General features: G+C 50.2%; 3 protein-coding genes across 4 annotated transcripts; 1 reads left to right on the plus strand and 2 right to left on the minus strand.

Moving 5' to 3' along the window:
- Window positions 1-4,176: 4,176 nt before the first annotated feature.
- On the plus strand, window positions 4,177-6,409 carry ALKBH7 (alkB homolog 7). The gene is made up of 4 exons (XM_066345177.1): window positions 4,177-4,419; window positions 5,612-5,785; window positions 5,874-5,998; window positions 6,179-6,409. The coding sequence occupies exons 1-4, from the start codon at window positions 4,216-4,218 to the stop codon at window positions 6,339-6,341; spliced, it is 666 nt and encodes a 221-aa protein (XP_066201274.1). The 5' UTR covers window positions 4,177-4,215; the 3' UTR covers window positions 6,342-6,409.
- A 135-nt stretch (window positions 6,410-6,544) lies between these two features.
- PSPN (persephin) lies at window positions 6,545-9,087 on the minus strand. The gene is made up of 2 exons (XM_066345187.1): window positions 7,066-9,087; window positions 6,545-6,983 (listed from the first exon to the last, which is right to left on the minus strand). The coding sequence occupies exons 1-2, from the start codon at window positions 7,208-7,210 to the stop codon at window positions 6,676-6,678; spliced, it is 453 nt and encodes a 150-aa protein (XP_066201284.1). The 5' UTR covers window positions 7,211-9,087; the 3' UTR covers window positions 6,545-6,675.
- A 109-nt stretch (window positions 9,088-9,196) lies between these two features.
- Window positions 9,197-21,175, minus strand: GTF2F1 (general transcription factor IIF subunit 1). 2 transcript variants are annotated; one of them, XM_066345125.1, is made up of 12 exons: window positions 20,799-21,175; window positions 20,675-20,721; window positions 18,882-18,954; window positions 16,590-16,783; window positions 14,440-14,610; window positions 12,659-12,843; window positions 11,928-12,078; window positions 11,662-11,840; window positions 11,466-11,539; window positions 11,238-11,376; window positions 10,920-11,034; window positions 9,197-10,829 (listed from the first exon to the last, which is right to left on the minus strand). In XM_066345125.1, the coding sequence occupies exons 1-12, from the start codon at window positions 20,808-20,810 to the stop codon at window positions 10,625-10,627; spliced, it is 1,545 nt and encodes a 514-aa protein (XP_066201222.1). In that variant the 5' UTR covers window positions 20,811-21,175; the 3' UTR covers window positions 9,197-10,624. The 2 variants fall into 2 exon arrangements, with proteins under 2 accessions (XP_066201222.1, XP_066201211.1); XM_066345114.1 differs by having other exon boundaries at window positions 11,662-11,843; window positions 20,799-21,174.
- Between the last annotated feature and the right edge of the window lie 4,762 nt (window positions 21,176-25,937).

Raw genomic sequence — 25,937 nt, forward strand, 5'->3', positions numbered from 1 at the left:
AAATGTAGGAGTCATCAGCTTGTCAATGAATTCGTGGTCAGGCTCAGAATTGACCATTGGATTTGGCACACTGGAAGTCACTAAGTGGAACTAAATAAGCACTTTCAGTGCTGTAGGGACCCAGAAAGAATGGGCCAGAAAATATGGGGGCCTGACAAGTCTTTTAAAGAATTTGCTGTAAAGAATAGCAGAAGAGCCTGACCTGTGGTGGCGCAGTGGATGAAGCGTCGACCTGGAAATGCTGAGGTTGCCGGTTTGAAACCCTGGGCTTGCCTGGTCAAGGCACATATGGGAGTTGATGCTTCCAGCTCCCCCCCCCCCCCTTCTCTCTCTGTCTCTCCTCTCTCTCTGTCTCCCTCTCCTCTCTAAAAAAAAAAAAAAAAAAAATAAGAGCAGAAGAAGACACAGGGCTGGGGCTGGAGGCAGAATTGGGGTGAATTTTGTATTTTTTAAAATTCAGAGGACTTTTTAATTTGACCATCTTCATCAGTTACATTTGGCTGAACTTTTCATTCCAGACATTTTTTAAAATTTGAGTTTTAGAGAGAGAGAAAGGGAGATAAACATCAATTTGCTGTTCACTCATTCATGCCATCATTAGTTGATTCTTGTATGTGCACTGACTGGGGATCAAACCTGCAACCTCAGCATGTCTGGACAATGCTCTAACCAGTTGAGGTACCCAGCCAGGCCCATGGACAATTTTAAATATATACAAAAGTAGAAAATATAGCCTGACCTGTTGTGGTGCAGTGAATAAAGCATCGACCTGGAACGCTGAGGTTGCTGGTTCAAAACCCTGCGCTTGCCCAGTCAAGGCACATATAAGAAGCAACTACTATGAGTTGATGATTCCTGCTCCCCCACTTCTCTCACTTTTGTCTCTAAATCAGTAAATAAAATCTTTTAAAAAAAGAAAATACAGGGCCCTGGCCGGTTGGCTCAGTGGTAGAGCGTCGGCCTGGCGTGTGGGGGACCCGGGTTCGATTCCCGGCCAGGGCACATAGGAGAAGCGCCCATTTGCTTCTCCACCCCCCCCCCCTTCCTCTCTGTCTCTCTCTTCCCCTCCCGCAGCCAAGGCTCCATTGGAGCGAGGATGGCCCGGGCGCTGGGGATGGCTCCTTGGCCTCTGCCCCAGGCGCTGGAGTGGCTCTGGTCGCGGCAGAGCGACGCCCCGGAGGGGCAGAGCATCGCCCCCTGGTGGGCAGAGCATCGCCCCTGGTGGGCGTGCCGGGTGGATCCCGGTCCAGCGCATGCAGGAGTCTGTCTGACTGTCTCTCCCCATTTCCAGCTTCAGAAAAATACAAAAATAAATAAATAAATAAATAAATAAATAAAAAAGAAAATACAGGATAATGAGGCATCCTGCACCATCACACTAATTCCACAATTCCAATTCAAGGTCAACTGACTCATCCCTCTTTGTCCCCCACTTCCCTGGATTACTTTGAAGTAAATCCTAGTTTTCATTACATCTGTAAATATTTCAGTATGTATGTCTAAAAGGACAAGGAATCCCTAAAAGACAACCACTTTCCAACCTAAAAAAAATTACAAGGCCTCACCAGTGGTGGTGCAGTGGATCAAGTGTCCACTTGGAACACTGAGGTTGCAGATTCGAAATCCTAAGGTCACTGACTCTGAGCGGGGCAATCATCCATTTGATCCCAAAGCTCATCAGCTTGAGCCCAAAGGCCGTTGGCTTTTTTTTTTTTTTCCTGTATTTTTCTGAAGCCGGAAACGGGGAGAGACAGTCAGACAGACTCCCGCATGCGCCCGACCGGGATCCACCCGGCACGCCCACCACGGGGCGACGCTCTGCCCACCAGGGGGCGATGCTCTGCCCCTCCGGGGCATCGCTCTGCCGCGACCAGAGCCACTCTAGCGCCTGGGGCAGAGGCCGAAGAGCCATCCCCAGCGCCTGGGCCATCTTTGCTCCAGTGGAGCCTCGGCTGCGGGAGGGGAAGAGAGAGACAGAGAGGAAGGAGAGGGGGAGGGGTGGAGAAGTAGATGGGCGCTTCTCCTGTGTGCCCTGGCTGGGAATGGAACCCGGGACTTCTGCACGCCAGGCTGACTCTACCACTGCCTGACCCAGGACTCTACCACTGAGCCAACCGGCCAGGACAGGCCGTTGGCTTGAGCAAGGGGACACTGGCTCACCCTTGTCAAGGCACATATGAGAAGCAATCAATGCACAACTAAAGTTGTATAACTTACACAGTTATGCAAAACAAGTTGATGCTTCTCACCCTCTCTCAAAAAAAGAGAGCCTGACCTGTGGTGGCGCAGTGGATAAAGCGTCGACCTGGAAATGCTGAGGTCGCCGGTTCAAAACCCTAGGCTTGCCTGGTCAAGGCACATATGGGAGTTGATGCTTCCGGCTCCTCCCCTTCTCTCTCTCTCTCTCTCTCTCTCTCTCTCTCTCTCCTTTCTCTCTCTCTCTCTGTCTCTCTCCTCTCTAAAAATGAATTAAAAAAAAAAAAGACAGCCCTGGCCAGTTGGCTCAGTGGTAGAGCGTCAGCCTGGCGTGCAGGAGTCCCGGGTTTGATTCCTGGCCAGGGCACACAGGATTCTCATCTGCTTCTCCACCCCTCCCCCTCTCCTTCCTCTCTGTCTCTCTTTTCCCCTCCTGCAGCCAAAGCTCCATTGGAGCAAACATGGCCCTAGCGCTGGGGATGGCTCTGTGGCCTCTGCCTCAGGTGCTGGAATAGCTCTGGTTGCAACAGCACGTTGCCCCAGATAGGCAGAACATCACCCCCTGGTGGGCATGCGGGTGGATCCCAGTGGGGCGCATGCAGGAGTCTAACTGCCTCCTCATTTCCAACTTCAGAAAAATACCGGAAAAAAAAAAAAAAAAAAAAAGACAAGGCCCTGGCCAGGTGGTTCAGTGGATAAAGTGTCATGCCAGCGCACTGAGGTCACAGGTTCCATGTCTCATCAGGGCACCCTTGAGAGGCAATCATTGAGTGCACAACTAAATGGAACTAAGTGGAACAGCTAGTTGTGATTCTCTCACATTCTCTCCTTCTCTCCCTCAAATCAATTGGAAAACGTTTTTTTGTTTGTTTGTTTGTTTGTTTTTTTTGTATTTTTCTGAACCTGGAAACAGGGAGGCGGAAAAACTTTTTAAATTACAATATTTGCAAATACCCAACCAGTGTCCAAATTTCATTATTTAAAAAAAATTAATATACTTACAAATATACAACCAAATTTCCCCAGTCTGTTTTTCTAGTTTGTTGTAACTAGTTGACAGATCTCTAAATCTCTTGAAACTTCAGGTTTCCCCTCTAATTTTTCTCAAGCTCTTCCTTTTTTCTTGTCTTATTCCTCAAAATTCATTATTTGGAGAAACAGGGTTGTTTATCTTGTGGACTTGCAGTTTGGATTTTGATGATTGGGTCAGGAGAGGTGGTGACGTCTATCCTCGGTATTTCCTGTTACTTGGTGTATAAATTTAGGGAAATCTAATTGGATTCAGGTTTCACTTTTTGGCAAGTGACCTTTTAGCTGGGGGTGTGTACTTCTATCAGGAGGCACGTAAAGTCCTCCGTCCCTCTTTTAGTGACATTAGGAGCCAACAAGAATCCTTGTTTAGATCCACTATATATTCCAATAAGGACTGCAAAATGATGATATACCAATTCTGCCATTAAGAGAAGAGTTTATTTTGTTTATAAGGTGCAAGCCAGCCTGTTTGTATGTGAGTGGGGATAATCCCAGAGAGGATAAATGGTTGATTCCTGGCTTTGACTTTTGGTGGCGCACCTCATAACTCCGACTCTGCAAAATTGGTCACATAATCATGACCTCACGTCATTCCCCTGACCCCTTCCTCTCACTTTAACTGTTCTCCACCGTTAACCTCGAGTCTTGGCAGACCCCTTAATGTTGAACTTGGTCCAAATTTTATGACCTCTAACCTCCGCCCCAAGCCAGATCCTGCCTTTGTCCTAGAAGACGGACTTTCTGGACAGCCAATAGTTTAAGCTACTGAGGGACGGCACCCAATACCGCGGGAGAGAAGGCGAGTACTGGAGGAGTCAACGAGAAAGAGAGCCAAGCAACAACCAGTGGTCTTAAGTAGGAGGCGGGACATTGGAGGCGGGGCATTGAGGAGAGCCAATCGCTGGAGGGACTCGGCGCAGCCTCGCCCAAAGGCTCTGGAGTGGGCGTGGCCTGACCCTGGTCGGATCCACTCCCCACTCTGAGGCTATGTCCGGGGGTATGTGGCTGGCATTGCGGACGTTGTCCGGGCCTGGCTGGGTGAGGGGCTCAAGCCCCGCGGTGCTGAGACGCCTGCGGGACTCGGCTGTGGTGCGGCCCGGTTTCCTGAGCGCGGAAGAGGAAGAGACTCTGAGCCGCGAGCTGGAGCCGGAGCTGCATCGCCGCCGCTACGAATTCGACCACTGGGACTCGGTGAGGTCGGCGGAGCTGAAGGCAGAGCCGTGTTGGGGGCGGAGCCACGGCAGAAGCAAGGATATTAGGGACGGGAATGGGAATTGAGCTCTGGGTTGGGGCGGGGCTACGGTGGGGCAGGGACAAGGGAGTGAAGCGTTGGGGGCAGGACCTTGGAATGGGTGCGGAGTCTTGATGCTAGTGTTCTTTTTTTGTGTGTTTTTTTGTTTTTTTAATTAATTTATTTTTTACAGAGACAGAGAGTGAGTCAGAGAGAGGGATAGACAGGGACAGACAGGAACAGAGAGAGATGAGAAGCATCAATCATTAGTTTTTCATTGTGCATTGCAACACCTTAATTGTTCACTGATTGCTTTCTCATATGTGCCTTGACCGCGGGCCTTCAGCAGACCGAGTTGCTGGAGCGAGTGACCTTGGGTTCAAGCTGGTGGGCTTTTTGCTCAAACCAGATCGCTCAAGCTGGCGATCTCGGGGTCTCGAACTTGGGTCCTCTGCATCCCAGTCCGACGCTCTATCCACTGCGCCACCGCGTGGTCAGGCTATGCTAGAGTTCTTTACGGCAGAGAAAACACTTTGAAAATGAGGGGAGGGCTGTAATTGGAGGCAAGACCTGGAACTGAGGGTTGTTTGGGGTACAGAACCAAAGTTAGGGAGAGGAATGTGGAGCGAGATGAGGGAGGCTCACCGGTTGGGGGTGGAGACAGACACAAAAATGAATATAGGGGCGAGGCCAGCATTGGGGCAGAGATTTGGAACTGGGTTGGAGCCCGTGGGTGGGTACAAAGGACTGAGGCCAAACTAGATGGGGCAGGGGTCGGGCTTGAGGCCCAGGATTGTGGTTTAGCTAGGACAAAGTTTGTAAGTTGAGGGCGATGTCAAGGATCATGGAAAACCAGCTGCTTGCTCTGCACTCTCTCCCTCTGTATTTCTATTTCCTTGTCTCCCCACTCGCCGAACCACCGCCCCCACCTCGAGAGGGTCCCCCAACTTTTTACACAGGGGGCTAGTTCACTGTCCCTCAGACCGTTGGAGGGCCGCCACATACAGTGCTTCTCTCACTGACCATCAATGAAAGAGGTACCCCTTCCGGAAGTGCGGTGGGGCTGGATAAATGGCCTCAGAGGGCCACATGCACCCAAGGGCCGTAGTTTGGGGACGCCTGGCACAGGCTTGACCTGAGTACTCTCTACAGGCCATCCATGGCTTCCGAGAGACAGAAAAATCACGCTGGTCAGAGGCAAGCCGGGCCATCCTGAGGCGTGTGCAGGAGACTGCCTTTGGCCCTGGCCAGACCCTGCTGCCCTCAGTGCATGTGCTGGACTTGGAACCTCGGGGTTACATCAAGCCACATGTGGACAGCATCAAGGTGGGCAGAGGCTACCACCTTTGAGCTCTGGGCTGGGGTTGGGCCAGCCAGGCCAGAGCCTGACCCACCACCATGCGCCCTTTTCCAGTTCTGCGGAGCCACCATTGCTGGTCTGTCCCTGCTGTCTCCCAGTGTCATGCGACTGGTACACACCCAGGAGCCAGGGGAATGGCTTGAACTCTTGCTGGAGCCAGGCTCCCTGTACATCCTTAGGTACCACCCAGTCAAGGAGCCCCCGCCCCACTAGTCCCTGGTCAAACACTACCCAGCACTTGGAGCACCTTCTCTCATTCAGCCCTCCCAGCAAACACTCCCGTCTCCTACACAGAAGATGTGCAGCCTAGAACACGGGTGCCCTCACTCCACCCAGCCACAGCCTGTTTTCTCTTGCAGAGACTCAGCTCGTTATGACTACTCCCATGAGATCCTTCGGGATGAAGAGTCCTTTTTTGGGGAACGGAGGGTTCCCCGGGGCCGACGCATCTCCGTGATCTGCCGCTCCCTCCCTAAGGGGATGAGGCCAGGGGAGCCCGGACTGCCACCCCCAGCCTGCTGACCCCCAGGCCTTTCCCCAAGTTTCTCAGAGATACTGTGTTTGTAAATAAAGCTAGAGCATGGACAAGATGTCCTTCCTTGCACTGGCTGTTTGCTTGGGTTAGGATCTGCAAAGGGAGCCCAGGACCCACCTGCCCAGCAATTGGGGACTAAGTTGGCAGGGTAGGATACACCCCACTGAATACAGAGTCAAGAGGCCCCAGAAGCAATTTCCTTTATTGTGTTTGTTGCTGGTAGCCCCAGCCCACCCCCACCTTCTCATCTCAGCATCCAAGTCTCCAATAAATAAGTCAGTGGACTCCTGGTGTGTCTGCTGGGCCCCAGGCAGGGCACCCTCAGCCACCGCAGCCACAGGCAGCTGCCGAGAGCTGAGGCAGCCACTGCCAGTGGTGGTGGTCATCCAGGAAGGCCACATCAGCGTAGCGAGTGGGCCGGCAGCAGGGTCCACCATGTGCTCTGCCCTGGCTCCGCAGCCAGGCCAGCGTCAGGCCATGCTGGGTGCGGGCACCTCGAGGACAACTGCCAGCACAGTAGCGGAAGATGATCTTCTCCTCTGAAGCATAGCCCAGGCCTAGCTGTGCCACCGGCAGGGTCAAGCTCCACAGCTGGCACGGACCCACTGGGGCTCGGCGCAGGCGGGCACCTAAGGGGACAAGGAACAGCTGGCAGTGGGCAGGGGTTGGCCAAGGAGTTGGGGAGTAATGCAGGGTCCTGGGGGTCCTTACCCAGATGTGGCTCCCAGGTCTCTAAGTCTGCTGCTTGTTCAGATGAATGTGTGCCCTCCACCACTGGAGCACCAGGGCCCCCGCCATGGCCCAGTTGCAGGGACAGGAGCAGCAGAGAGCTGAGCAGGACTCTTCCTGTGGCCATTATGACAAGCAGGTCCTGAGGGTGGGGTGCCCTGCACTCTCAATTTATCCCTGGGCTGGGAAATAACCTCTTCACTGCCGGCTGCTGCACAGGCATGAAGGCTGTGTTCCCCACCAGTTTGTCTCCGTAACCTCAGACCCAGGCAGACCAGTCTCCTCTGCCCCACACTCTTGTCGTTTTAAGAGTTAAGGGCTCACCCCCACATCCAGACATTCCAGACCCATTTCAGACACCCCTTCCACCCTGATTGTGGCGGCAGCCAGGGCCCAGCCCAGGGTGAGCAACAGGGGTCCCTGCCCCACCTGTGATCTGGCAGTAGAGGTGGAGGGGGGGTTCTGTGGTTCCCCCCAGTATGGCCCCTCCCCACTTAGGCAGGGTGCTAAAGCTCAGGAGCCCCTGTGTTGGGCACCAAATGGAGTGGATGTCTTTGTGGGGATGAGGTGGGTTGGCAGCAACTTATCATGGCTTCCGCCTGGAGGATTAAGAGATCATAACCGTCTCTGGGCCTTACTGAACAAATGTCAAAACAGGAAAAGGGAGAGGCCCCAGGACAGCCAAGAGTTGGGGCAGGAAGCTCACTCTGCAGGGACACCCATTTCTAGAAGTCCCACCTGAGAACCCTGGGACCTCAGCCCCATCCTGGTGTCCAGGGCATTAGAACGAATGGTTGACTCCCACTGGGTCTTGGAAGGAGTTGCAAGTCACAGTGACTTCCACACCCAGCCCCTGTGGCCCCTGTGAAGTGAGACTGTCCCTTACCTACAAAAGGAGGCCAAAGTCCCTCCCACATGGGGTTCTGAGGACAGTCATTCAGTGTTTAACATGGTGCCTAGCACTGAGAAGCTTGGGAGAGCTTTTGAAGCAAACGAAATTAAAAAACTTTTGCATGTTTGAAGAGGTGCTCGACCTCCCACAGGTGAGACTGAGTTAAAACTCAGTTGAGACTTTGCACCTAAGATTAGAAAATCAAAGTTTGCTTCCACATGACTGAAGTGTATGTGTGACAAAGGCACACTCTCATGCTGTGGGTGGGAATGTAAGTTGGTGGTAGTTAAGCATTTGCTATTGAAACTGCGAATCCCATCCCTTTGACCATAGAACTGCTTCAGGAACTCATGCTTAGCAGGTGAGCAAAGACAAGCTCAGTGTTATTTGCTCCTTGTTTGTATCAGCAAAGGATCAGAAAAGACTGAAAGTCCTCATACAGGGGATTGCTTCAGTAATTTGGTGTGGTTCTTATTTCTGTACTTATTGAGACTACTTTCAGAAGGGGAAAAAGTCACTTATTCAAAGTCAGAATTAAACACAGGCAGAATTTGAACCCAGGTCCTACTGAACACAAGGCCCCTGCTCCTACCTACTGAGTCACATGACTTGGCCGGGTGGGGAGGCCTTAGACCAGTGATCTCCAACCTTTTTTGGGCCACGGACCGGTTTAATGTCAGAAAATATTTTCACAGACTGGCCTTTAGGGTGGGATGGATAAATGTATCACATGACTGAGACAAGCATCAAGAGTGAGTCTTAGGGCCCTGGCTGCTTGGCTCAGCGGTAGAGCGTCGGCCTGGCATGCAGGAGTCCCAGGTTCGATTCCCGGCCAGGGCACACGGGATTCCCATCTGCTTCTCCACCCCTCCCCCTCTCCTTCCTCTCTGTCTCTCTCTTCCCCTCCCGCAGCCAAGGCTCCATTGGAGCAAAGTTGGCCCGGGCGCTGGGGATGGCTCTGTGGCCTCTGCCTCAGGCGCTAGAATGGCTCTGCATGCAACAGAGCTACGCCCCAGAGGGGCAGAACATCGCCCCCTGGTGGGCATGCCGGGTGGATCCCGGTCGGGCGCATGTGGGAGTCTGTCTGACTGCCTCCCCATTTCCAGCTTTGGAAAAATGAAAAAATATAAAAAGAAAAAAAAAAAAGAGTGAGTCTTAGACGGATGTAACAGAGGGAATCTGATCATTTTTTAAAAATAAAACATCGTTCAGACTTAAATATAAATAAAATAGAAATAATGCAAGTTATTTATTCTTTCTCTGTGGACCAGTACCAAATAGCCCATGGACTGGTACTGGTGCGTGGCCTGGGGGTTGGGGACCACTGCCTTAGACCACAGTCCACAAGTACAGGGGTTTAATTGCCAGGGCAAAGGGGCGAGGGCTTCTTTCCTGCTGCCGCAAAAAGGTGTGGTGGAAGGATGGGAAAGGAGGTTGGGCCAACATAGGACATTCCTAGGAATTAGCCTGACATCTCAGGCATTCCCATTCAACAGCCAAGGTCCTGTAGAACTGGGTGGGGAAGAGTTTTCCACCTGCAGCTTCCAGCGAAGGGCAAGACAGAAGCCCAGATCATTCAGGATGGGGCTTCAAAAGTATTACCTGATGCCAAATTTTATTTCCGGCAGCATTACTGTCCATGTACTTAAAACAGTCCTCCCACTACAGATCACATAGCAATGCTGGAAAAATAAATGTATAACCAACTTGTAAGAAAATAATGGAAGCCCCAGAAACATCAGAGAACCACCTCACATGGGCTCAGGCTGGGATTCCTGGGGCACCTGGTGGGAACAAAGGCAAAAACCATCTAAAAGTACTAGCCTGCAAAACAGAACATTCAAGAGTCCCACATATAGAGCCCCAAGCTGGCCACTGGTTCTCCTATCCAAGATTACAAAACAGTCAATCACGAAGAGGAGTGAAAAGATAGAACAGGATGCCTGCGAACTTCAGGTGCTGATGTGTCTAATCGAAACTATAAGACAAGATACTTAAATTAAGAATGTGAAAGAAGTCTGGTCTGTGGTGGCACAGTGGATAAACCTTCAGCCTGGAATGCCAAGGTTGCTGGTTCAAAACCCTGGGCTTCCCTGGTCAAGGCACATAAAACAAGCAAGCAATGAACAACGAACATGAGCAACTATGAGTTGATACTTCCCATTCCATGCTCCCCTTTCTCTCCTCTGTAAAATCAGTAAGTATTAAAAAAAAAAAAAAAAAAAGAATGTGAAAGAAGGAATGAAAACCACTAAGGGCAAAACACTCAAAACAGACCAGCTTATCTGAAAAAACAAAAACCACAAAAAAAAAACTAAATACTAACTGGTTAGTGGTGGATAAACCACAGCTGAAGAGAGAACTGGGAAAGTGGAAGGATAGACCTGAAGAAATCACCCCACGTGCAAAATAAGTTTTAAGAGACATCTAAAGGTTCCAGAAGGAAGGGTCAGGAAGAATAAGAGAAGTGAATTGAAGAGAACGCTGCTTAGATTTTTCCAGACTTATTAATGCTGGGTGCTAGGACTCAGAGAGCAGTGTGACAGGCGGGCAGTGGGACTCATGGCAGGCAGTATTTGGAATTCAAGACCCCATGAACTTCTGGAGACTAGAGCTTATTTTTTGGGCAGAAGGGTTGGGGCTAGCCCCTCACTCCTTAAGGGAAAAGTGCATCTTATCGTTGATCATCTTGCGCTCAGGGTTGAGGCGCTTGAGGATCTGGGCAAGCACATTCACCGTCTGCTCGCTGCTCAGCCCTGTCTTTTTGGTCTGGAACTTTTTCAGCAGATCCTTGGTGGTCATGGGCTTCCGCGTCAGGTAGCGGCGCACGGCATCTTCTGTCACCTGCACATCACTGAGGAGCCCGGTGGAGAGTGGGGGGGTAAGGGGGAGGCTCTCCCTCCCAGAGGCCCCCACCCAGCCCCTGCTGTCCTCTTCAACTTACCCACTGCTGGGGGTTGACTTCCCAGATTGGGGCTGAGGGGTTGACTTCCCAGACAGGCTCTGGGGCCCAGTGTCCAGCCGCAGCCGCTTGGCTGCCGTCTCATTTGTCCGCTTTCCTGTGGGAGCCAAAGCAGGGCTGAGAATCAGAACTGGGAGGCTGGACCTGTTGGAGGGACCCTAGGTTGGGTGGTACCTATATTATGGTTACCAGGGGTTCAGAGGCAGCTAGGTGTCTGCCCCTGATCTGGCTCAGATCTTGATGCTCAATGCACAAAAGAACAAAAGTCAAAGGTCGCTGTGGGATGGAAAGGCCACTCACCCTGTTCTAGCTTGCTGGCGGCCGCCCGAAGTGTGGAGGAGGTGTTAGCACTCTCTGTGCTGGGTGTGCCTGGCCGGCTATTGCCTCTCGAGCTACCCCCTGATGGCTTCCGTTCTCTTTTGGGAGGTGTCTTCTTTTTCTGCAAATTTCCAGTTTGGGGAAGTGAGACTGGAAACAGACACCAAGGTTGACACCCCCCCCACACACACCATGGGGGCTGGGCCTTACAGCCATGAAGAGGGCTGAGGAGGCCTCGCTGTCGATGTCACTCTCTTCTGAGCTGTCAGACTCATCACTGCTGTCTGTATGGGGCCAAAGGAAGGGTGTCAGAACCAGACACACCTGCACCTACCCTTAGCTCTGTCTCAGATAAGGGGGTCTGAGAAGGAACAGAGGGGGCAAAAGCATCAAAAGCCAAGCCCACCTCTCTTCCGCTTCTTCTCCTGCGGTGTGGGTGCCTTCTTCTCCTCCTCCTCCTCCTTCTCCTCTTCAGGCGGCTTCTCCTCCTCACTTTCCTCACTGCTATCACTCTGCTCATCCACGCCCTTGGGGCCCTCCTCCTGCTGGGTGACCTTGGGCTTGCCCTCCAGCTCTTCTTCAGAGCTGCTGTAAGACACAGCGGGCAGAGGGTAAGTGAGCCCTTCCTCCAGACTGGTCCAAGGTCTCACACCTGCCTCCTGCCTGCCTCACCTGGAACCATCAGACATGTAGTCCACCTCCTGGCCCTCAAAGTCCCCGTCGTCACTGTCCTCAAAGGCCTCGTCATCTGAGCCCTTCTTCTTCTTCTTCCGGCCCGCCTTACCCGTGGGCACCTTCTTCTTGGCCTTGGGAGCTTTGCCAGCTGGGAAGTGGGGGGGGGGGGGTCTGAGCACTCATCATGGTTTGTATATATTTGGTGACACTGGGATATCTCAGGTGCCCTTGACAATGCAGAGATGCCCAGGGCTAGCCAATTCTTAGAGAAGGCAAAGGGCTTGACTAGGGGTGCAACTATCATGTGCAAACCAACCAATCTGGGATCTATACCCCTGGCCTTCTTTCTCTAATCTCCTACTCAGGGTCATTGTTCCCTGCCTTAAATCACTCTTGGAGCCCAGAGCCCACTGGAACTATTCAAACTGGTGGATCCCAAGTGATCTCCCTGCCCTGCCTGTCTTTTCCCTTGGAAGCCCCAGTAAAGGCTGTGGACAAATCCTTCCCATCACTCATTTCTGCCTCCTACCCACTCTGATGCTTTCCCAAGTGGCCCTGCACAGCATGCTGTGCCTGCCTTTCACCTTCCACTAAACTCTTAACTACTTTTTTTCAATGGCATTACCCTCTCTGTGTTGTCACTCAGCCACCTTTGTAAAATAAGACCCAGGCACAATTCAGTCGCTGAACATCCTAGCCACCTGGGGTGGGGCTCTATCCAGGCTCACCCTCCTCGCCACTGGCCTCGCTGTCATCGGATGACATCTCCAGGTCATCCTCCAGGTCGTGGATGCGCAGCTCACTGGCCTTCTTGCGGCCACGCTTGTCCTTCTCCTCATCCTCCTCATCTTGGTCCTGGTCCTTGAGCCGCCGCTGCTGCATGATACTGAAGTGGTTCAGGACTTTGTTCCTCCTGCAGGCAGAGGTGAGAGGTATGGTGGGGTCTGATCACAAGCCTGATTCCAGGTCCCTCCTTCAGGAGCCAGGCCTCTTCCCTGCACCTCACTAGGTGTTCCCCCAGAGGGGAACCGCAGACACGCCTTTGATGATAGGAAGGAATGCTGGTCTAGTCTCAGGGGATTCACACATAGTATGAACACCCTAAAGTCACATGAGAAGAGCTGACTCTTCTTCAGTTCTCTCTGCCCTGAGCCCTTCAAGGAGAAGCTGTTGGTGTGATCTTGGCATCTCAGTACCTCTCTCAGCTCAAGACCAAGCTCAGACCCACACCACAATTACAACGGCAAAGGTTAAAGACAAAGAGAATCTTAACAGCAGTGAGAGAAAATAGTTACCTACAAGGCAGCTCCCATAGACCGTCAGCTGATTTCTCAACAGAAGCATTTCAGGCCAGAGGGCCTGGCATAAAATATTCAAAGTGAAGGACAAACAACCAAGACTACTATACTCAGCAAGGCTATTGTTTAAAATTGAAGGAGAAATAAAGAGCTTAAAAAAAAAGCTTCCCAGACAAGAAAAAGCTAGGAGTTCAGTACCACCAACCAGTATTACAAGAAAATTAACAGGTCTTGAAGAATGAGGAAGATAAAGAAAAACAGAGGAACATAGTTATAAAAAATAAAATGGCAATAAATATCAATAATCACTTTAAATGTAAATAGCAGCCTGACCAGGCAGTGGTGCAGTGGTTAGAGCATCACACTAGGATGCGGAGGACCCAGGTTTGAAACCCTGAGGTCACCAGTTTGAGCACAGGGTCACTGGCTTGAGCCCAAAGGTCTCTGGCTTGAGCCAGGGGTCACTCACTCTGCTGTAGCCCCCCCAAGGCACATATGAGAAAGCAATCAGTGAACTACTAAGGTGCCACAACAAAGAATTGATGCTTCTCATCTCTCTTCCTGTCTGTCTGTCCCTGTTTGTCCCTCCTGCTGACTCTCTCTCTGTCTCTGTCAAAAAAAAAAAAAAAAATGTAAGTGGCTTAAAAACTCAAACAACATAGCGTAACAGAATGGATAAGAAAATAAGACCCAAATATATGCTGTCTAGAAGAGACTCACATCAGAACGAAAGATACAGATTAAAAGTAAAGGGATAGAAAAAGATATTTCATAGAAATGGAAAAGAAAAAAAGCTGGGCTTGCAATACTTGTATCAGATAAAATAGACTTCAAAGCAAAGGCTATAACAATCAATCTCTGGCAACAGACACCTGGAATAGATCTAGCCATGGACATCCTGCCTGTGAGAACCCAAGCATCCTGGGACACCCTGCCCTGCTCTGCCAATTTATGCTCAGCCACCATCTCCTTAGCTCTCAGAGGCCCTGTGCATCCCTGATGGTTTGGTGTCTGATTCCCCACTGGACTGAGAACTCCCTGAGGGCCTGGTGGGGTCTGGCTTGGTCACCACTGAGTCCCTAGCTCCCAGCCGGGCACAAATTATGGTGAACCTACCTCATTTCCAATTAATTTGGCTCCCTGCTGGGGGAGCTGAAAGACAATATTGTTTAAATGCTGCCTCCCTCCCAGCCCTGCCCAGGCTTACTCACCTCTCCCATTCCTCCTCGGCCTCCTCTGCGGTGAGTGTACGGTGCCGGGCCAGCGGTGTGAAGTTGTACCAGTTATGCACGGGGAAAGCCTCAAAGGCCCCATCGGGGCACTGGGTGAATATATAGTAAGACGTGTTCTCTGTCACACCTCCCTTCTTTATACCCTTGAACCTGCAAAAGCCATTGTCACAGCCTGGTCAGAGGGACCACACCTGGCCCACCCATTCCCCTAGTCCTTCCCCCTCTATAGAGCCACCTGGTCTCTCAACAAAATCAGAGGCTAGGAGGCCTTGAGTTAGCCCTTTAACTGTCTGAGCCTTGAATTCCACATCTGGAAGGCAGGGCCAGTGCTCTCCACCCCACAGAGCAGGCTCAGGGCTCCCCACATTGTATGTTTCATGGTCCTTTATAGAAGGAACATATTAGATTAGCCGTGAAGACCGTAAGTCTTGCAGTCAGACCCCTCTAATCTGCTTCCAGGCTCCTGCATGGGCCTGAGCCATGCCAGCCTCTTCCAGGCCTCTGCCTTTACTCTTCCCCCATGAAATTCCGGGCAATCTTACACTGTCGCTTCCCTGCCTACCACCTTCAAGGTGACCCCTTGCTGAACTCAAACAGGGCATGTGCCCAGGGTTCCTGAATCCTGGCCCTTACCGCTCCTATACAAGCAGCAACTCAGTCCATCTTTTTTTTTTTTTTTTTCGTGAGAGGAGGAGAGGCAGAAACAGACTCCCACATGCCCCCACATGCTGACCGGCATCCACCCAGCAAGCCCACTGTGGAGAGAGGTTCTGCCCATCTGAGGCCCTTGCTCCACTGCAACTGGAGCCATTTTTTAGCACTTGAGGCAGAGGCCATGGAGCCATCCTCAGTGCCTGGGGCCAACAAGCTCCAATCGAGCCATGGCTGCAGGAGTGGAGGATAAGGGGGAGAGAGAGAGAGAGAGAGAGAGAAGAAAGCAAGAGGGGGAGGGATGGAGAAGCAGATGGGTGCTTCTCCTGTGTGCCCTGACCTATAATCGAACCCAGGACATCCACATGCCATGCTGACGCTCTACCACTGAACCAACAGGCCAGGGTCAACTCGGTCCATCTTTAAAAATAAAACTCCAAGTCCCTGGCTGGTTGGCTCAGTGGTAGAGCGTCAGCCTGGCGTGCAGGAGTCCCGGGTTCGATTACTGACCAGGGCACACAGGAGAAGCGCCCATCTGCTTCTCCACCCTTCCCCCTCTCCTTCCTCTCTGTCTCTCTCTTCCCCTCCCGCAGCCAAGGCTCCATTGGAGCAAAGTTGGCCCGGGCGCTGAGGATGGCTCTGTGGCCTCTGCCTCAGGCACTAGAATGGCTCTGGTTGCAACAGAGTGAAGCCCCGTGGGCAGAGCGTCGCCCCCTGGTGGGCGTGCCAGGTGGATCCCGGTCGGGTGCATGTGGGAGTCTGTCTGACTGCCTCCCCACTTCCAACTTCAGAAAAATACAAAAAAAAAAACCCAAAACAAAAAAAACTCCATAGCTTGGCCTGTGGTGGCACAGTGAATAAAGCGTTGACCTGGAATGCTGAGGTCCCCAGTTTAAACCCCTGGGCTTGCTTGGTCAAGGCACATACAAGAAGCAACTATACTACAAGTTGATGCTTCCCGCTCACCCCACCTCCTCTCTCTCTCTCTCTTCCTCTCTTCCTCTAAATCAATAAATAAAAATCTTAAAAAAATAAAATAAATAAAACCCCATGAGGGAGGCATGACCAGTGGTGGTGCAGAGGATAGAGCATTGACCTGGGACACTGATGCCCCATGTTCAAAACCATGAGGTCACTGGCTTGAACGTGGGATCATAAACATGAACTCATGGTTGCTGGCTTGAGACCAAAGGTTTGAAGCTCAAGGTCTCTGACTTGAGTAAGGGATCACTAGCTCAGCTGGAGCCCCCTGGTAAGGCGTGTGTGAGAAGCAATCATTGAACAACTAAAGTGACACAACTATGGGTTGATGCTTATTTCTCTCTCTCTCGCTAAAACAAAACAAAACAAAAAAACCGTAAGGGAAGACATGCTTTCACCCCCACTGTGCATATGGAGCATACAAGTTCAGAGAGCGCCCCACAAAGTGAGGACATGAGGGGGAGCAAGGATGGGTACCTGTTGCCAATTTCACTTACTTCCTGCCCGATTTGCCATTGACTCGGAGCAACCAGGGCTGGTCCTCGGGCCGGAACTCCTTGAGGACAATGCCATACTTCTTCCTCCGAGCCTCCTCCCGAAGCTTGCGGTTGAATTCGCTGCCCGCGCCTGACTCGGGCATCTCTTCCTCTTGGTAAATCTTCTTGTTGCTCAGGTCTCGCTCTAGCCGGGCCTGGGGGGAGAGGACGGGAGCAAAACCTCTCATCAGGGCGCCTGCCTTTGCTCAGGCTGTGCCTCTACCCCAAGAACACCCATTACTCTCCCCAAGCTGAGCTACAGACACTCCAAGCAAACTTACAGCTTGGCAATAAAAGGTAAAATGTTGGGCCCTGGCCGGTTGGCTCAATGGTAGAGCGTTGGCCTGGCGTGCAGGAGTCCCGGGTTCGATTCCCGGCCAGGGCACACAGGAAAGGCGCCTATCTGCTTCTCCACCCCTTCCCCTCTACTTCCTCTCTGTCTCTCTCTTCCCCTCCCGCAGCCGAGGCTCCATTGGAGCAACGTTTGCCCAGGTGCTGAGGATGGCTCCGTGGCCTCTGCCTCAGGCGCTAGAATGGCTCTGGTTGCAACAGAGCAACGCCTCAGATGGGCAGAGCATCGCCCCTGGGAGGCATGCTGGGTGGATCCCGGTCGGGCGCGTGTGGGAGTCTGTCAGACTGCCTCCCCGTTTCCAAATTCAGAAAAATACAAAAAAAAAAAAAAAAAAAAAAAAGGTAAAATGTTGGCACCCAGTGAATGTGAGTGAAAGGATATTGGCAAGCTTTGTACTATGTCTGTGTGCAGTTTTTTGAAAGTTTGAAATTATTTCCAAATGAAAAGCTAAGAAAAAGAAACTAAAAAAATAAAAATATAAAAACATAAAACAAAAAAAGTAGTGGTAAAAACAAAAACAGGCCTGACCTGTGGTGGCGCAGTGGATAAAACGTCGACCTGGAAATGCTGAGGTCGCTGGTTCGAAACCCTGGGCTTGCCTGGTCAAGGCACATATGGGAGTTGATGCTTCCAGCTCCTCCCCCCTTCTCTCTCTCTCTCTGTCTCTCTCTCTCCCTCTCTCTGTCCTCTCTAAAAAAAAAAAAATGAATAAATAAAAATAAAAAAACAAAAAACCCCCAAAAACAATAGTGAAAACAACCTACTTTAAACTAGGCTCCTTCTCTCTTTCTGCATTTGAATCTAGACTGTCCCTTGAATTCAGATGCCATTAAAGGCCGAGGTTTTACAAATTTCAGTCTCAGATAATTTCATAGTATATATTATTTTTTAAATGTATATCTGTACTTCTGCCCTGACCCTCACCCCTCAATATCCATCAACAAACCCTGTCAATTCCAAAACACACCGTAATCCAATAATTTCTCATCACGTGTTTGCTCCAAGCCCCATCACCTCTCACCTGGACCAGAGATATCACCTCCACCCTGCTTTTTCTACCCTCTACCCCACAGCAGTAAGATCACTTTACAAAATCCCTGTTTAAAACCCTTGATGGCCTAACCTGTTGTGGCACAGTGATTAAAATGTCAACCTGGAACCCCAAGGTCACCAGTTCAAAACCCTGGGCTTGCTCAATCAAGGCACATAGAAGAAGCAACTGCTATGAGTTGATGCTTTCTGCTCCCCCCCCCCCTTACTTCTCTCTGTCCCCTCTCTAAAATCAGTAAATAAAATCTAAAAAATAAATAATAAAATAAAACCCTTAACGGCCTCTGCTATAGACTGAATGTTTGTGTCTCTGTCCCAGAATGCAATTGTTAAAACCAAACCCCCAATGGGATGGTATCTGGGGGTGGGCTTTTGGGAGGTGACTAGGTTACAAGACTGTGTTCTCAAGGAAACCACAAGCAGGTTTCACCAGACACCCAATCTGCTGGTGCCTTATCTTGGACTTCTAGCCTTTTGAACTGTGAGCATTAAAAACATCTCTTGTTTATATGATGTTCTGTTAGAGCAGCCCCAATAGACTGAGACAACTTCCAAAGCCCTTTCCAGGGCCTCTGACAATGGGGGCTCTGAAACTGTCTGTAGAATGTAGCCTTCTCCCTTGCCCAGAAAAATCTAGGCCAAATATGCCCATCAGTGGGTACAATTTCTAAATGTTTCCCTTTCAAGAGAAGGCCTCCTGGAGGTCTGATAAATTTTACTCAGAGCCTAGCAGCTCAACATGACCTCATTTATCTCCACTGGGGAAGAGCTGAGGAAACTAAGCATTAGTTACCTTTACATCCACGAAATCCATAATCAAGTTCTCATCCCCCTCAGAACTGCGGACTTACTTGATTCCAAGTAGCGAAGTTGACTTTATCAGCTGCATTGAAGGCCATGATGTTATATTTTTTGGTTGTATTTCTGGAATGATCAAGAAAAGGCAGTCAATCATTCAACAAATCATCCTGGGTTCAGCCCTTGCTGGCAGGCAATTCTGAAGACCCTTGAAACACCCCAGATATTCCCCAGTCTCAGGGAAGCCAATTCCATACTCTCAACCCAATGCAGAAAGAGAAAAAGATTTTTTTAAAAATTATGTATGTATTTATTTTTATTTTAGTGAGAGGAAGGGAGGTAGAGAGACAGACTCTACCACATACACCCCGACCGGGATCCATCCAGCAATCCCTTACAGGGCAATGCTCTGCCCATACGGGGCCTTTGATCCACTGCTCAGCAATGAAGCCATTTTTTATTTAAATATCCCCTCATTTAAAAATTTATTTATTTATTTTAGAGAAGAGAAACGGAGAAGGGGATAGAGAGGGAAAGAGAAGGGGGAGGAGCAGGAAGCATCCACTCCCATATGTGCCTTGACCGGGCAAGCCCAGGGTTTTGAACTGGCAACCTCAGCATTCCAGGTCGATGCTTGATCCACACTGCACCACCACAAGTCAGGCCCAAAGCCACTTTTTTAGCACGTGAGGCAGAAGCCACAGAGCCATCCTTAGCACCCAAGGCCAACTCTCTAGAACAAATCCAGCCATGGTTGAGGTAGAGGAGAGGGAGAAAGTGAGAGTGAGAGAGAGAAGAAGGGGAGGGGTAGAGAAGTAGATGGTGGCTGCTCCTGTGTGCCCTGACTGGAAATTGAACCCGGGACATCCACACACTGGGCCGATACTCTACTACTGAGCCAACCAGCCAGGGCCAATTTTTTATGTCTTGATTTTAGAGAAGGAGAGGAAGGGAGGGAAAGAAAGAGAAACATCGATTTGTTGTTTCATTTATTTTATTCATTGATCGATTCTTGCATGTGCCCTGACTGGGGCTCAAACCTTCAACAGTGGTGTATCCAGCCCATTCTAACTAACTGAAATATCTGGCCAGGGACAAGGGACAAAGATTTAGGAGAACCCAAGATGTGGGGATAATCGGGTATTCAGCCCCAGACAGGCAGCAAGGCAAGAAGGGAATGCTTCCTGGAGGAGGAAAATACTGGACCTGGATTTGGAGATTAACAAGAATCCACCAGCAGATTCACAGCTGGGGAAAAGGCATTCCAGAGGGAATGGTAGGCCAGGCATAGCATATTAATGTATTTGTTCATTCCCGTTCAAAAAGCATTGATGCCTGACCAGGCGGTGGCGCAGTGAATAGAGCGTGGGACTGGGATGTAGAGGACCCAGGTTCGAGACCCCGAGGTCGCCAGCTCGAGTGCGGGCTCATCTGGTTTGAGCAAAATCCCACCAGCTTGAACCCAAGGTCGCTGGCTCCAGTAAGGGGTTACTCAGTCTGCTGAAGGCCTGCAGTCAAGGCACATATGAGAAAGCAATCAATGAACAACTAAGGTGTTGCAACACGCAATGAAAAACTGATGATTGATGCTTCTCATCTCTCTTCGTTCCTGTCTGTCTGTCCCTGTCTATCCCTCTCTCTGACTCACTCTCTGTCTCTAAAAAAAAAAAAAAAAAAGTTAAAAAAAAGCATTGATGCCCCAAGAGGCCCCTGCTCAACCCTAGCTCTGCCCTCAGGTCGCTGCCAATCTGGAGGGCAAATCACAGTCAACGCCGGAGACACCTAGAGGCTCTTAAAGGTTTTAATCCCTTTTTGGGGAGAGTAGGAGGTGGGGTTAGGAACTTACTTGGGAACTCGAACGACGTACTCAGTGACATTCTGACTGCCGGGGCCCTGCGGGGAGGGAAAGCAGGATGGTGAATGAGGGACTGCAGAGGCCGTCGGGACCCCTGACCCCGTTTCATACTTACAAAGGCCGCCATAGGAAAGGATCGGTGGTTCGGGTCTGGTACGATCCGAATCCTTTTCCCCTCTCCTGAAATCTGTGATCCTTAAACCAGGGAAAGCAGCCTTCGCGGTGTCAGGTCTTTGGAGGGAATCAAGGACCCCAAGACCGAACTGCCAGGGATCCTGGGTAAAGCTACCCGGAAGCACTGCGGTCGCCTCACTAGCCGCTCCTAATACGCCTGCGCTTGCGCCTGCGCCTGACCCGCGGGTCGTCAGGATAGCAGCCTCCTCCTGCGCCTCGGCCCTTCAGTAAGCTGTCACTTAGCCTACCGGCTCCTTACAAATAAGTGAGCTACTAAGACGCACACTATCACTCTCGCGGCCGCGGATCGCTTTATATAGCGCGGCCAATCTAATCACAGTGTGCGGGCACGCCCACTAGTTACGTAAGCACGCGGGGCATCCCGGGAGGGGAGGAGAAACCCTGCCCCTTTGGCTAACTCTCCGAGCTTTGGGCTTGCACCTCCCTACTTTGGAAGAGAGTGTGAGGAGACTGCGTCACCATAGCAACTAAGGCTGCCGTTCCGCCAAGCTTCCTGGGCTTCCCTGAAATCTCTTTGTGGAGTTCATTTCTTCTCCCAACCGGGTGGGGACTCCATCATCTCGCTAAATCAGCGGTCCTCAACCTGTGGGTCGCGACCCGGGTGGGGGTCGAACGACCAAAACACAGGGGTCGCCTAAAGCCATCGGAAAATACATATTTATTATACAATACATTTTTAAATAAAATAAATACGTATTTTCCGATGGCTTTAGGCGACCCCTGTGTTTTGGTCGTTCGACCCCCGCCCGGGTCGCGACCCACAGGTTGAGAACCGCTGCGCTAAATGATTGGGCCAGAGCCCCTGTGACGTTGAGTCGAGTCGGGAGGAGTCAGGCCTGAGCCGGGATGGGGAGCGACCACCCTGCAAGCCACTGGCCTCAAAGGGGCAGCGGGCCTATAAGGCCCCAGGAGAGGGTAACATTGCAGAGGCGGCAGGCTTACTGGGAAGAAGAAAAGGAGGCTGTGGAGGGCAGGAGGGAGGTACCCCACCCTACTTTACCAGGTGTGTACACGCTCCTCGCCCATACCATAGTAGTAGCACAACTAACTGAGCATGCTCACAGATAAACCATTCATTAATCCATTTGAGCGCCTGCTGCGCTGGGTTCAGGCCCTCTATGGTGAATGTGTCAAACCAACTCCCTGTCCTCTTGGAGGATTACAGTATAGTGGAGTAGACTATTCAGTCTCAAAACATGGTGCCACCCTGGCCGGTTGGCTCAGTGGTAGAGCGTCGGCCTGGCGTGCAGAAGTCCCGGGTTCGATTCCTGGCCAGGGCACACAGGAGAAGCGCCCATCTGCTTCTCCACCCCTCCCCCTCTCCTTCCTCTCTGTCTCTCTCTTCCCCTCCCGCAGCCGAGGCTCCATTGAAGCAAAGATGGCCCGGGCGCTGGGGATGGCTCCTTGGCCTCTGCCCCAGGCGCTAGAGTGGCTCTGGTTGCGGCAAAGCGATGCCCCCTGGTGGGCAGAGCGTCCCCCCTGGTGGGCGTGCCGGGTGGATCCCCGTCGGGCGCATGCGGGAGTCTGTCTGTCTCTCCCTGTTTCCAGCTTCAGAAAAATACAAAAAAAAACAAAACAAAAAAAACAAAAACACATGGTGCCTACAACTCAGGAAATGTCACAGGAAAAGCACAGCTGAGGGGTTCAGGGAGGAGTGGAGGTTTAAGTTGGGCTCTGCGGGATGCATAGGAGTTGTCTAAGCAAAGGCAGAGGAAAGCAAGACACCAAAATTGCACCATTTTTGTGTGTGTGCGCGTCAGAGACAGAGGGACAAATAGTAAGGTGAACAATTGTCCTCCTTTAGGGAGGACAGTCCTTCTTTTGTAAGTTCCGTCCTCTCTCGAAAAGTGTCCTCCCACATGTCCTCTTTTTTGATGTTGGAAGACTAATCTGTAAATGTCCGTATTCGATCGATGGCAGAGTTGATCCATTGCTTGTGATGTGAAGTATTTGTATTTGACATGACAACTCATCAAGGATCAATCAGTACAGTGCTGCAAGATGCAATTATGAGACACAAGCACTCCGCAGGAGAGAATTGAGAGAGTGTGCAATATAGCTAGCACGCAAATGGCTTTGTGTACTTCTTACTGAAACACAACACAGCACATACGGCATTGTAAGCTCACGATTATTTCTTTCTCAGTGAATATTTAATAATAAACAGGTAAGCACAATTCACATTTTATTAATTCATTATCTATTTAATAATTTCCAAATACGTATAATTTTATTTAAAAGTATTTTCCCGAAATTTGAGTTTTAAAGTGAAAATCTAACCTCAAACCATATCTATTAATGCATTTTGATTAAAAAGTTGCATAAAACAGATGTTTTTTAATTGGAAAATGATAAATACACCCGAATATTACTCTGAATTAGTGGTTTTGTTTGATATTTAGTTTTACTAAATGAGTACTTTTTTCTTACAATTATTATTAAAGATTAATAGGCATGTAAGCATAATTACAATATAAAATATTACAAAGGTTTTTATTATGCATTTATCATATTATAGTGTATTGTTGCAATGAATAAAATGTTTCTTTTATTTATGATATTGTTTTCTTCAATTTATTTTTGTACTCCTTTTCATTGTAAAAACCTTGGTCACCGTACAGATAGGGACAGACAGACAGGAAGGGAGAGGGATGAGAAGCATCAATTCTTTGTTGTAGAACAGCGGTTCTCAACCTGTGGGTCGCGACCCCTGCGGGGTCGCCTAAAGCCATCGGAAAATACATAATGCATATCAGGTATTTACATTCCGAATCATAACTGTAGCAAAATTACAGTTATGAAGTAGCCACCAAAATTATTTTTTGGTTTGGGGTCACCGCAACATGAGGAACTGTATTGCGGGGTCACAGCATTAGAAAGGTTGAGAACCACTTTTGTAGAACCTTAGTTGTTCATTGATTGTTTTCTCTTATGTGCCTTGACTGGGGTGGGGGAGGGCTACAGCAGACCGAGTGATCCCCTGCTCAAGCCAATGACCTTGGTTCAAGCTAGTGAGCCTTGCCCAAACCAGATAAGTCCACACTCAAGCTGGCGACCTTGGGGTTTCGAACCTGGGTCCTCTGCGTCCCAGCCCCACGCTCTATCCATTGCACCACTGCCTGATCAGGCTGCACCATTTTTTAAATAATGTATTTTACATTTTATTTTATTTTTTATTAAATGAGAGGTGGGGAGTCAGAGACAGACTCCCACATGTGCCCAGATCAGGATCCATCCAGCAAGTCCCCTACTTGGCCATGCTCTGCCCAGCTGAGGCTGCTGCTCCATTGTTCAGCAACTGAGCTTTTAGGCCTGAGGCAGGCCATGGAGCCATCCTCAGCACCTGGGGTCAACTTGCTCAAACCAAGCCATGGCTGCAGGAGAAGAGAGAAAGAGAGAGAGAAGAGGGAGGGAGAAGAAGCAGATGGTTGCTTCTCCTATGTGTCCTGACCAAGGATCAAACCTGGGACTTCCACATGCTGGCTGACACTCTACTGCTGAGCCAACTGGCCAGGTTCCAAAATTGCATCATTAACTACAACATCCCATAGACATGTCTGTTAGCTGTGGATATTGATTTACTCTTCACCCACTACTGTATGTCAGGAACTGGAAACTACTTGAAATATAAGGACAAGTGAGACAAATAATCCTTGCCCTCATGGAGTATGGTGGCTGGGAGACAAAATTAAAAAAAAGTAAACAAAGTCATTACTTATCATGGCCATTGCTGTGGAAGAAATTGGGTTCCAACATAGGGAATGAGAGTGGATGAACTGTAACCTAAAGGCACTGAGGCAAGGATTTCCCAGATGGAGGGAACAGCGGTGGTGGTGGTGGGGGATGAGCTTGCCAAGTTCAAGGGTCAGAAAGGAGGCCAGGAGGCTGCTGGGGCTGGACTGGAGTGAAGAAAGGGAAGGTAGTATGGGATGGATCTGGACGATGGGTCCCTGCCCCTACTGAGCCTCAGTTTCCTCGACTATAATACAGGATGATAGAGTTATTGTGATGCTTCAAGGAGATGATGCATGCAAGGGGCCTAGCTTGCTCAGGTTCACATCTTTTATCCACAGAACCCACAGCAGCATTAATGTATACCATGCCTGAAGACACCACTGGGCCTGGATACACACACTCCAATGCCACCCTAGGGCAAAAGTGGTTTTGCTAGCAGACCTGTGTCTGGTGTCACCCTATGGACTTGCACTGAGCTGTGGACACAATTACATTGGTGCCCATTGATCACTTCAGACACTAATCCCTCTCCCTCCTTTCCTGGGCACCACTGACATCCTCAAGTCCCCCTGATCACCTTCATGATGGGTGGTCCAGACTGTGGCAAAGGACACAGTGCAAGAACATGGCGACTAAGTATGGATTCTGCCACACGGGGCTGGACCAACCTCTGTGGCTGGAGGCACAACACAGCATTAGGCAGGGCCAGAAGATCTGTGACATCATGCTGCAGAGACTCCTGTGCCCATGTGAGAGTTCATGGGTGCACAGGCAGAGGAAAGAAGGGGGTGAATTGGGACAAACTATCTGGAAAGACCCCATGGACGCTGATGAGCCCAGAAAGCTGTGGCTCCCTGCATGGCCACTGTTTTATCGCCCTAAGCCTCTGTGTCCTCATCTGTAAAAAGGGAAAGCAACTAGACCCACAGCAAGAATCTGTGGTAAGGGTTTAATGACATCATTCTTCTTAAGTGCTTGGTGGAACGCCTGCACTTAAGAAGCATTCAATAAATTAGCTAGTATTTATTTTATTCCCTTTGTGACCCTGGGCACATATATAGTTAGCCCCTTCCCTATACCTGTTTCATCACCTGTAAAATGAAAGTCACCCAATACCTACCTGTAAGGTAGAAGTGATGAGTAAATGAGACCCAGCCAACCTGGCACATGGTGGGCATTCACTCAGTAGACAATCACTGTTTCCACTTCTCAGAAGTGCTTCCAGAAGCCTCAGGGCATCAGAGCAGACTCAAAATCTCAGGTACTGGATGGGGTGTCTGTTCCTCAATTTCACCAGAGTTCCAGCTGGAGGAAGAGAACTTGC

This window comes from Saccopteryx leptura, chromosome 1 (assembly GCF_036850995.1).
Source record: "Saccopteryx leptura isolate mSacLep1 chromosome 1, mSacLep1_pri_phased_curated, whole genome shotgun sequence".
Classification (NCBI taxonomy): Eukaryota; Metazoa; Chordata; class Mammalia; order Chiroptera; family Emballonuridae; genus Saccopteryx; species Saccopteryx leptura.

Bases quoted from the DNA above. Each gene is read 5' to 3' on its own strand.
- PSPN (XM_066345187.1), bottom strand. From the start codon at position 7,210: ATGGCCACAGGAAGAGTCCTGCTCAGCTCTCTGCTGCTCCTGTCCCTG. The intron at 6,984-7,065 runs GTAAGGACCCCC...TTGTCCCCTTAG, and splicing joins GACCTGGGAGCCACATCTGG to GTGCCCGCCTGCGCCGAGCC.
- ALKBH7 (XM_066345177.1), top strand. From the start codon at position 4,216: ATGTCCGGGGGTATGTGGCTGGCATTGCGGACGTTGTCCGGGCCTGGC. The intron at 4,420-5,611 runs GTGAGGTCGGCG...TACTCTCTACAG, and splicing joins AATTCGACCACTGGGACTCG to GCCATCCATGGCTTCCGAGA. The intron at 5,786-5,873 runs GTGGGCAGAGGC...GCCCTTTTCCAG, and splicing joins CACATGTGGACAGCATCAAG to TTCTGCGGAGCCACCATTGC.
- GTF2F1 (XM_066345114.1), bottom strand. The intron at 12,079-12,658 runs GTGAGCCTGGAT...CCCACTTCCCAG, and splicing joins CGAGGCCAGTGGCGAGGAGG to CTGGCAAAGCTCCCAAGGCC. The intron at 11,377-11,465 runs GTAAGGCCCAGC...GGAAATTTGCAG, and splicing joins CCTCAGCCCTCTTCATGGCT to AAAAAGAAGACACCTCCCAA.